This window comes from Neopsephotus bourkii, unplaced genomic scaffold, assembly GCF_033783945.1.
Source record: "Neopsephotus bourkii isolate Nb327-2 ecotype Australia unplaced genomic scaffold, CSIRO-AGI_Nbou_v1 NB_1814, whole genome shotgun sequence".
NCBI classification, from domain to species: domain Eukaryota; kingdom Metazoa; phylum Chordata; class Aves; order Psittaciformes; family Psittacidae; genus Neopsephotus; species Neopsephotus bourkii.
The window spans coordinates 275835-287385 of NW_026902287.1; the positions used below are offsets into that span (position 1 = coordinate 275835).

Sequence of the window (11551 nt, forward strand, 5' to 3'; positions counted from 1 at the left end):
AATAATGTTGGCTCTGCTTTCTGTGTTTCAGGACGGGTTCTGGACCCTGGCAATGTACCTATTCAGTGCATTTATTCATAATTCACTCCAGCGTACTAGACCCCAGCCCCACTTAAATCTATGGGAGAGTATTCTCAACTGCAGTGAAGCCAGAAGTTCCTCCAGCCTTTCAAGTTGTAGCTATTGTATTCATGGCACCTCTTTTTCTCACACCTACTTCATGCACAGATCAGGATTAGAGAAGAGAAAGCAGCCACACTAGCAATCATTTGTTGTAACTGTCTTTAAGGTAGTTGCAAACTGCCGCTATGGTGAGCACCTTTAGATCTCAGAGCTACAGCAGCCCATACAACCAATCTGCTTACTGCTATCCCCACAATCATCAGCAGACCTAAATAGGTGAACTCTTTTTTTTTCTTTTTTTTTTTTTTAAGAAAAGATGGATTTTTAAAGCACAATTCTATGATGTATGGTGAATTCGGCTGTCAGAATTCATGACTAATAAACATCCTATTAACAGCTGGACTAGAAATCACAGAATCAAATAATGGTTATTGTTGGGGGGGACCTTAGAGGTCATCTGGTTCTAACCCCCTGACTCCTTTTGTCCCATTCATTACATTTCTAGGTAATAGAGGCCACAGTAGCCTGTCTGCAGAGCGCGCAGTTTTCAAGGAACAGCACTTTCCACAGGCAGGCTGTATTATGTAACCTCCAGCAGCAATTTTCTGTGATACTTTGATACCACTTTGGTTTGTTTTGCTTTTAAATAGAAGCTTCTAAGTGTACTTTTGTAAGGCTGGACTCAAATTAATACTTCTCTGCTTCGGCTTATCTGCCTGAAAGCTTCTTCTTCTGTGATACAAGTAATGGAGGTAGCGGTGGACCATGCTTCATAAGCCCCAAACCTTGTTGAAAGGGGATGAAGATGCACACACGAAGAGGCCTGGCAGGGAGAGGGAGAGCTGCGAGATCATATTCCTTCCACCGGGGATACCAGAGAGCCAAACGCTTCCCCGCCCACCCAGGATGTTAAAAGCGAGTCTTGCCAGGGTCGCTGGAGGGACTGGCGGGGATGCAGGAAGGAGGTAGAGTAGGACGCAGGGACAAGGACAGGGGCAGTAGCAGGGGAAGAGGCAGGAGAAGGAACAGGGGTAAAGGCAGGGGCAAGGGCAGAGACAGGGGCTGAGGCAGGCGGTGAGAGGCGCGCCCCTGTAGCCAGCTCAGAGTGCCCCCACCCGCGGGGGTCGGTGGCCCCACTCCCGGGGACGGGCACGGCTGGCCACGGTCCCGCCCGCCGCCGCCTGGCCCCTCCGCCCGCCGGGGCGGTGGCAGGCTCCCGTCGTGCCTCCCAGTACATAAAGGGAGGTGGCGGGGGCCGGCCGCGGGCAGCGGCTGACGGCGAGTGAGCAGCCTGTGCAAATGGAGCTGCCGGCGGTGATGGAGCAGCCGGTGCAGACGGAGATGTGGAAGGCGCAGAGCCTGGAGGAGCTGGTCCGCATCCTCCACCGGCTATTCGCGGAGGACAAAATCTGCGTGGAGGAAGTACAGGCACTGATGGAGTCGTACGAGAGCAACCCCGAGGAGTGGCTGCAGTACGCTCAATTCGACCAGTACAGGTACAAACCACCCCGGAGCAGAAAGCCTCCGGTGCCGCGCCGCTCACCGTGCAAGCGGAGCCAGCGGAAGGGCGAAGTCGCGAACGGGAAGCGAGGACCGCGGGGATGCAGAGCAGACGCACCACTACCACCCTCTTCCCCATCCCGACCCGGCCGACGGCCCCTCCGGCAGCGTTCCGACATGGGCAAAGGGCAAAGGCCCCCGGGGGGGGTCCGCGGTGGCCAGCGGCAGGGCCGGGGCGGGGAGCGGGCGGGGCGGCAGCGGCCAATTGTAGCACCGGCGGGCACGGGCGGTGGCTGCCCCGCACCCGCTACCGGCGGTATCATGTGTGCACCCCCACCGGCATCACAGCAGGGCCGGGATGCCGCGGGGGTTGCGCGGCGAGCCGGGGCGCGGAGCAGACCGCACCGACCTGCGTGTTCGGTGTCCGCAGAAGAGCAGGTGCGTGCCCTGCCGCACCGGTGGGTCGGGAGCCGACTGCACCCCACGCTGCAGCCCCTTACTCCTCTGGGGTTTTTTGCTGCTTGCCGGGAGTGAGGCAAATACCCGCGGGGGTTTGAAGTCACTCCTACTTGCTAACAACTGATTTATCCCGGCCATTGGTGGCTGCCCCGTCTCAGGTTTCAATATAAATACATTTTATTTGAGCACTTCGTTAAGAAAACAGAAAAAACTAACCACCACCACGAACAAAAAACTCCAAAACGTTTAGCCTTACTTTCATGAAACCATCACTCTGGCTTGACTTTCTTAGCCTTGTTTCACCTCGTGTTTACTATCCCCCAGTCGGAATAAAACACAGAATTTGCAGCAGGGCACAGGAAACTAAGAATCAGAAAAACAAAGTGTGCTAACATTAGAAGTATGTATGGCTGCCGTAGTTATTTTTTTTTTTTCTCCCCAGCCGAACCCATACAGAAATAACAGCACTTGAAAAGTTTGGTCAAATGCCAGAATTGATTGCTTATGTTCTGGCGTCACAGGAAAATATGTCTATCTAAAATATGAGCAAATTGTGGATGAGGTGAGAGGCAGCATATGGACATACATGTTATGCTTTGAAAGTAATCTGTTATGAGCCTCCTGTCTTGAGTAGAATAGTGTGGTCTTGCAGGAAAACTAATTAAAAACTGACATCAGTGCCCTTTCTGTGTGCTCTGCTTGCATCCCCTAGCTGAGAGTGAGGCATCCTGTAATCAGTGTAAATATTTGCTTTACTTGGCAAAGTAAGGTGCAAATAGTCATAACTAAAGCTGAAATGGAATCAGAAGGTCCCACTCAGTTACTTGCACTATAACAGCTAGAAGCACCAGCCCCAGATCAGAAGAGCTGCACTACAGAAAGTAATGTGTAGGGCAAAATCCCAGTCCCTTCTCAAGTGAACTTTTCAGTATAACAAGACAAGCAGCAACCCAGGGAGGCTTGCAGGAGTGTGTACAAGGGAACAACCATAGGATGTTGCTATTAAATGTATTTTCAAGCCCTGAGAGCAAATCACAGTCTAGAATATGCCTATCAGTAGAAGCATTCAGCACCAAGCTTATGCCACCTGTAAGACAGCACATGAAAAATCTTTTTAGGAAATCTTGGCTGGATAAACTTTGTTTAGAAGTAGATGCTGGCAGGAGTTATCCCACAGGTGCTTTATCAAGACACAAATGCCGCAGTACAAGACATAGAACTTTCAGGATCAGACTAGGAGAACCATGGACAAAAAGGCCAACCTCTTATTTCTTTTTTGGCTTTGTACAAATGAGTGCTGCATAACAGAAGGAAAGCCAAGAATATTTGAAAAGGAAATGCAGAAGAATGTAACCATTTATTTTTCTTGTTCCACTGCAGGCCTCTGTTTCTAATTATAAGCCAGATGCTGAAGTGACTTCATTCAACAGCTATTTTGATTTGATCCTGTCTACCACCCTAGTCTCAGACTCACAGTTCCCAGACTCCAATAGTCTATGCAATCCAAAAGCAATATGATTATAAAATATCAAAATTACTTTTTTTTTCCCAGAAAAAAGAACTCTTACAAAAAAAAAATGAAGTTCAAAATACAAGTTTGGTGGGTTTTTTTTCCAAGTATAACTTGGCTTTCAAGAAAAGGTAGAAAAAGCTTATACATCACAATCTTCCTTCATAAACATGTTTGTATTATTTTGTCTTTTGTAGACCTATCAGTATGGTAAAATGCAAACACTTTGTATTTCAGGTATACAAGAAATCTTGTGGACAGTGGAAATGGGAAGTTCAACTTGATGATCTTGTGCTGGGGTGAAGGGCATGGCAGGTTCGTATCCAAACACTATGGGTTTAGCAAACCGATAAAAAGACACCATATCTTTCACTGTCATAAAAAGGAGGAAAATAATCAGCCCTCTGGGAACTATTGGAAAGCATCTGGAATCAAAACAAAGGTACTGGTATAGCAGTCCTGAATATTTGCTGTATCTTTTGCAGGTTTGTATGTCATTGACATCTTTAGATCACTCTTTTGGTTTTCTACCAAATCTAACCTTCTCTTCTGTCAGAGGAAGAAATACAGTGGGTTCCATGGGTAGCAGGGACTGTTCAACAAGTTCCATGCAACACTTGGCTGCAGAAGCAGGACTTGGTGGCATTTACGTAGTCTTTGTTCTTTGTAAGGGTGCTTAAATCCTGCCTCTATGACAAGATGAGAAAGGTAGGTTTGGGTCAGGACTGCAGGCTGTGAGGAGAGAAAACCTTTCCAGGAGCGCATAGCTTTCTTTAGGTTCACACATCACACCTCCTCCCTCAAAATGGACCACACTGCTGATGTGGCCTCCTGAGTTGTATATACAGATGGTACAGTACGTTGTGTAGTCCTACAGATGTGAGGGCAGGATCTGTCCCTTGGAGGTCTTTCACAAAATTTTGGCTAAAATAAAATATAGAATTAAAAAAATTGCAGGTTTTGGTTGATTATTCTCACATATAAATAGAAAACCTAAGGAGATGTTGGACCATTTTTTTGTTTGTTTTAACTGAACATGCAGTTGAGCATTTACAGTATTTATCTAGGGGATGCCATGATGTCAGAGGAACATAGGAATTGACCCCACCACCTCTACTCCTTCAAGGCTATGCTCACAAAGCCTGTAATTTATGTCAGACTGTGTTTCAGTTGAATGAGTGTTTGCTAGAGCTAAACTGGACAGAAGGATATAAGGAAGAATATAAGGAATATAAGGATGTAAGGAAGAAGTTCTTCCCTATGCGGGTGGTGAGGCACTGGAACAGGTTGCCCAAGAAGTGGTAATGTTCCACCCCTGGTACCCCTGGTAGTGTTCAAGGCCAGGTTGGACAGATCCTAGAGTGACATGGTCTGGTGTGAGGCGTCCCTGCCCATGGCAGGGGGGTTGAAACTGAGTGATCTTAAGGTCCTTTCCAACCCAGACCATTCTGTGATTCTGTGATTCTATGACTAAGACCACAAGTTGTTTTTGCTTCCTGCATACGGAGGATCAGATTGTTCTCATGGCTTGTGGAAGGAGTGTGACAATGTGGCATTTGTGAATTGCTCTGTGCCTGAAGCAAACTGCTCTCTTGGCATCTCACATTTGTTTACTGAAAACAGTAATGAACAAGAACCAAGTTTTTGACTGAAACTCATTAGCACTGTATTTCTGGGAGGATCAAATTCTCCCTTTTCCATCCCCCTGGATGAGTGGAGAGTTCTCTCTTTTTCCTAATCACATTGACTTCTGTAACAGTCCTCTACTTAAAATGCCCAAACAACCCTGAACTACTTATCTAGCCCATATGTCTCCAAATGTAGCAATTAAAACATACTTCAGATCAAGCAAGCAGACAAAACATAACAGATCCTGCTGGTTTGTTCATGTTTTGCCAGACTAGAGAAATTAACAGCTTAGTGCAGCTGGTTGTGCTTAGTACTACCAGAGCAAGAGGTACAGGACTTTTTTTTTACTCAACAAATGTCTGTGCACTCCAGCAGGAAAGAGACCATAGAAATTAAGCAGATGTAGCTCATTTCTCCCACATTTTAGGATCTGCAAATACCAGGTATACTTGCAAGCTTATACGATTCTCTGCCTGAGGTCATTTTGTTTCTTGACCAACGAGAGTTTTTGTGTTCTGAAGACTTTTTCTGTCCTCTTCCCTCCTCCAGGCTTCCTTTGATTTTCTCTGTGTAAGGCCATAGATGATTGAACAACATCTGACTCTCCTCCAAGTGCTGCTCTATGTGAGCTTATCACAATGCATTTCCATCAGAGGAGTTTTAAGTAGGTGAAGTAGGCATACCTTAGCCACTGTGAATGTTTTTTTCCTAAGACTTTTGTGCATAACCTGTGTGCAATAGCACTTGATTCTACGGCTATGTCCAGATGCAATATGCTATGCCATATGTCCTGAAATTGCTGTACTAAAATTGACTATGTACATCACACTGAGTTTGGTTATTCCTTTCACATGTATAGCAGCATCCATGATCACACCGACTCACACTGCTTTATGAAGATCCTCCAGGGAAATCTAAAGGAGACTCTGTTCGAATGGCCTGAGAAAAAAGGGAATGGTGAAATGATTAAGAAATCAGAACGAGTTTTGAGGGAAAATCAATGTGCCTACATTAATGGTAAGTTATTAAGCTTGTTTTGACAACTGCCCATCCATGACTTATTCCTAACAGAACAGTTCATCTGCTCTCTAGTCTCCTATCTTTAACAGTGTAATACTAATGGCTTTATGCACAGTTTAGGAATGTGACTATCTAGATTCTGCACAAACATGTTCAGTAAACCAAACAAAACCATGTTCTTTTAACTCACTCTTAAGTCACTGCAGCTATTGCTTGATACTTATATATGCTGGGTATCTCCTCTAGACCAAACAGCCTTCAGCATTGTGTCCCTAACACCTCTCTGAAATTACATGGGACAGGGGTTCTCAAACTCAGTTGGGTTTCCCTGCCTAAGCAGATCTTTCCAGTGCAAGCAATTGCACCCTGTGTGCACCTGATCCAAAGCTTCCTTAGTTGTTTTAAACAAATTTGGTATCCAATTCTCTGAGGTGGTTTGGATCTCTGCCGTGTTTTATAACAGATGTTTTGGTTTCAAAGAAACACGTAAAACAAGTAGAAGGAAAACACGTGAGTGTTGATTGCCCAAACTACTTCAATAGTGGGTGACCCTCATGCTTCTATGGCATGCTTCTTGGTCGCTCTGTACTTTAAGGTTAGAACCCACAGTGTTTATTTGAGTTTCCCATTAGATGAGCACAGATTTAGGACTTTTTTTCCCCTATGTCCACAATTTAGGTAAACTATGTTAACGACACTTAGGGCTTACACTTCAAAAGTATCAGAGTTAAGAGTGTACTCAAGATTCTCAGGGTATCATGCCTGTGTTGCACAATACAGGTCCAGGTATTATATAGCATATTAATTCAAGTACAAAGGCCTTAGTTGTTTTTACAGCAGGGTCATAAGTTTAAATTCCAGGTCTTTTAAGTAACTCAAAAACTCAACTTTAGTGTAGAATGGAAATTAATTGTTTCATAGATGTGATTCTTCATACCTTACATTTTTATGTAACAGCTTGATTTCTACTCCACCATCACAGGGTGTGCCATTACTTCGTTAGTAACCACACAGTGAACAGTCGTGTTCAGTTATACTTGCTATTCAGCTAAGCTTGGAAGTATGCCAGACACTACTAATTTGTCACCTTAGTCAAAAGAGCAGACAAATGAGAAGCCTGTTCTCCAAACTAATAAACTGGAAGGATTAATTGAGAAACAGATGCCTGTAGAGAAGACAATTACGTCTCTGTCTGGAAGTGCATGCCCCAAATACACGTAGCTGACTTTTAATTTGACTGATGTCCTTGTTTCCAGGCTAAGAGCTAGCAGTATGAAAATTTCTTCCCTGTAAAACATCTTGCTAATTCTTAGAAACTCAAACCTTCCTGCTTTTGGAGGAAGCTTCCTCCTAGGAACAGCAGCATCTCCTGGGAAAGCAAATAAACTTGAAGCCCTTTGGGAGTGATAGCTGGAAAACTAGTGACAGCATGCCCTTCCTTAAGTTTCTCTGGGTTTCTGTGGGCCTTTATCCTGTAGAAGATAATCCAGAAGTTACATGAAGTATGGAGAGCAATAACTTATTTTGAATTACCACTGTATTTAGGAATCTGTGCCGGAGAACAGCAGTCAAATTCACTGTACTCGGTTACCTGTTGCCCATAAAAATGCAGGCGTGCCTGAGGGGCTTGCTTGGAAGTTTCTGTCCAGAAAGCAGTTTTCCAGGTGTCTGAGACCTCATTACATATTCTCAGTAACACAACCTCTTGTTTCATGCCCTCGCTGGTGTAGACTCCATTGGCCTGCACCGTGTGGAGAACATCAGCCACACAGAGTCTGCCGTTAGCCTGCATTTGTACAGCCCGCCCTTTGACAGCTGTAACACCTTTGATCAGAGGACTGGACACAAGCACAAAGTCAAGATGACCTTCTACAGCCAGTTCGGGGAAAGGACTCACTGTGTAAGTATGAGTTGACACGCTGCCCACCTGGCCCTGTGCTCTCAGTCCCTGTGAGGATAAGGGCGAGGGCCTGTCCTCCTACCTACCCAGGGCAGAGCACCAGTTCCCCAGGACAGGCAGCAGGAAGGTCCAGCAGCCCTGCCTTTCCTGGGGCATCCCCATCTAAGACCAGCATAAAACTTGTTTACAATACTACCTGATTTGTCAGTTTGCACTTCCCCCGTGTGGAGCTGACTGCTTGGTGGCTTCCTCCCCTTCACCAGCAGGAAATCAGTTCCAAGCAGAGAGGAGGATTACCGAGAATTCTGTCAATAGCTGAGTATCTGCAGGCAAAAAATGATAGTAAATACAAGCCAGCCAATGGAAAACTGTGAAGCAACTATGTTGTTTTGGCCAGCTGAAGTCACGTGTAATGCTTCCTGCTCAAACTGTTCTGCCAAAAAGCAGCACATTTCAAGCCATTAGTTCAAAACCTTGTAACTTACTGCAAAGAATTTTTAATAGATTTAATTGAGTTCTTTGAAACAAAATCTTTGACACAGAAAGACATTCTCTGAGAGTAAAAGTAGGCCTTTTGGCTGTCGGCTGCATTCTTGAGCAGTGGTGGGATATTATTTGGGTAGAAAAGCAATATTAAGATTGGTTTCGGGGAACCTAGCTAGGACATCTGGGAGAGTTTAATCAGGTTCCTTTTAGCACTATTCCATGCATTGAGAAACTTAACTACTTACATGGGAAGAAAAGACAGATTCTTGATGTTCAGCCACAGACGTTCAAGGACTGTTTGGTTTTGTTAGATACAGAGCAATTTCACCTTTCACTGAAGCCAGAAATTGAGTGCTTGGGCGTTTCCCAGAGTGAGCCTTTAGTAGGATACAGCTGGAGTTTTACATAATTGATGAGTACCATGTAAATTATTTCTTTGAAGCTTATCACATTACATGATTTACCAAACAACTGAAATACAAACTTTGACCTTCCCGAGTTTGAAAGGTCTTTGAGAAAGTAAATTTAAATTTGTATTCAGATTTTAGAGGAAAATTAGCATGGAAAAATGCTGAACAAAATTCATGCAAGAGTTCAATGTTTGCTTGCTTTCTTTTTGTTTTAAGTATTTATTAAATATGAGGTGTGTCCAATAACAAGCAAGACTAGATGTTTTGATTTGGGCCATTTTCTTGCTCTTGACGTGTAACTATCTAGCAGCGCTTTTACCTTTAGAGTGAAACCAGATCTGGCTTTCAGGAAGGAGGTAAATCGTAATCATTGTGTCTCTTTCATGAATTCCTGTAAATGGAATTCCAGTAAGGGGGAAAGAGGTACTGAGTCTGAGCCATACCGCTGCCTGAAATGACTTCACATACAAAAACCTTCTGGTCTCAGTGAGGGTTTCTGGAAAGCTGACTGGAAAATCAAATTTTCTTCTGCTTACCAGATCTCAAAAGGATGTAGGAAAACAGAGAGCTCTAAGTTAAAAATACAGAAAGAGTAATGTAAAATACACTGGTGTATTTTACACTTTATGAGTGAGATATCTGCCTACCTAAAGCACATTCAGTACTTCCTCTTTGTCATAAATTTTTTTTGCAGGTAAAACACACAGCTGAATTCCTAGTGGCTTCTGGTCACAATAAAGTCTTAGTTAACTAACTCTCCAGTAAATACATAGTAAATTATATAGGCCTACTAATTATTATGGTATGTAGTATGTCCAGCGACTTCCCACAGAAGTAACTATTTACACAGTTTGGGTACAAACCATGGGAACACCAATGTAAAAGTTCACTGATGAGAAACCAGTTTTGTCTTGGGTGTCACAGCACATCAATTCCCGCTGCCCAGAATTTTGCTGGGGTAGGAGGCCTCTTTCTGCAGCCCGTCTTCCAAGCTGGATTTTCAAGCAGTTTCTGTAAAATGAAGTAGGGCAAAGTACTGGGGAGAGAAGATAGTCTGAAGGAGGAAGCACTCCTCTGCTGTCCCTTCTGCGTGGGCTTACCTGTGGTCACACAGAGTCAGTGGACAGAGTGACTTTCTCAGGTGCCTTCTGTCAAGCTCTGTAGGACTAAACATAAATGCATTAAGTGTTTTAAGGTACTGAGCTGCTCTGGGAATTAAGGTCCCTGCTGAGAAAATGAAGTAGGCGGTGTCTGTCTCTTTCCGTAAAACAGTTACCTCTCTTCTTTCCTTTTAGGCGACAGCAGTGCCACAGGAGAACAACTGAGAAGCACCAACATGCATTTGCATGAGACCTGCTGAATGTTTAACTGGGGACAGAAGATTTGCATGGCTAAGGCTGGCAGCCAGCTATATTTCTATACCTTGTACATAGGAGTACACTAGGGCAGCTTCCAAGCCATCCGCATTTCCCCCAAGCAAATGCTGATTATGGGACACTAAGATAACTAGTGCCATAAACTACTTGAGAGGTTAGATGCCTTTTCTTAGGCTTTAGTCAGAATTAAGTAGTTTGTTTTCTGATTCTAGCCTCCTTTTAATTCCAATTCTGATACCACACTGCAAATATCAGAAATAGAGTTTATAAACATCATCTGACACTACTTAATAGGTGCATCAGTATGTATGCTCTCAATGTAATTAATAACTGTATAAACTTCTAAGCTTCCAGTCACTTGTGCCTATGGGGATTACACTAGATACAACTAACAGCAGCTTCCTGTTTGTTTTTTTTTTTTTAATTAAGCCTTTTAGGTTTTAGTGCTGTACGCCATTTTAATAGTTTTATGCATTTTTTACTTTTTGTTTTTTAGAATTTCATTTGTCAGATCTTGCTCTAAATAGCAGCAGTGAAATGCTTCATACACAATGATTTTCAAAACTGGGCAGAGTTTTGGGTTTTAAATAAGACTAATCATACTTAATTCAGCTCATGTCCAGTTTCCAGCGTATTCCATATAGCTACTGAAGAAGGTAACCGAAATAAAACTGGATTTGTTCACAAATTTCAAGTTTTCAGCTTTTTTTCTCTTGGTAACTAAAATATTCATCACACGTTCTGAAAATTCACATTCCTCATGAACATCTAAGTCCTTTCCAAGCAATACACTATTAGAAGAGGCTTTAGAAAGTTGGAAATATTTCAAACATGCAAGGAATCCTGATCCCAATTAAGTTGGTGGGAGTTCTGCGTTTGAGTTCTCTGATGCTTAGTTTTATCCTCCAGATTTAGTTATAAGGAAAGAATCATCTCTAATTAAACACCAAAATCAGAAAAGCTGCCTGCATGGGGGTTATATTATATATTTATATATATATAATATATATATATTTAATGCAGCTAATAACATAAGACAAGTAGAGAACATGGAGCATGCCTCCTAGTCTCATAGGTGACTGCAGGTTACTGCAGCAGCAGTTTAACAGTATCCTTTTTAGATGTCACATACTTCCCT

The 11551-nt window shown here is 43.5% G+C and overlaps 1 protein-coding gene across 2 annotated transcripts; it reads left to right on the plus strand.

Moving 5' to 3' along the window:
* Positions 1–1313: 1313 nt before the first annotated feature.
* CDO1 (cysteine dioxygenase type 1) lies at positions 1314–11099 on the plus strand. Of its 2 annotated transcripts, XM_061342723.1 has the most exons (6): positions 1314–1619; positions 3830–3907; positions 6081–6238; positions 7972–8151; positions 8405–8414; positions 10340–11099. In XM_061342723.1, the coding sequence occupies exons 1-6, from the start codon at positions 1423–1425 to the stop codon at positions 10395–10397; spliced, it is 681 nt and encodes a 226-aa protein (XP_061198707.1). In that variant the 5' UTR covers positions 1314–1422; the 3' UTR covers positions 10398–11099. The 2 variants fall into 2 exon arrangements, with proteins under 2 accessions (XP_061198707.1, XP_061198706.1); XM_061342722.1 differs by lacking the exon at positions 8405–8414 and having other exon boundaries at positions 1327–1619; positions 7972–8141; positions 10333–11099.
* The last annotated feature ends 452 nt before the right edge of the window (positions 11100–11551 follow it).

Bases quoted from the DNA above. Each gene is read 5' to 3' on its own strand.
- CDO1 (XM_061342723.1), top strand. From the start codon at position 1,423: ATGGAGCTGCCGGCGGTGATGGAGCAGCCGGTGCAGACGGAGATGTGG. The intron at 1,620-3,829 runs GTACAAACCACC...TTTGTATTTCAG, and splicing joins GCTCAATTCGACCAGTACAG to GTATACAAGAAATCTTGTGG. The intron at 3,908-6,080 runs GTTCGTATCCAA...TCACATGTATAG, and splicing joins TGGGGTGAAGGGCATGGCAG to CAGCATCCATGATCACACCG.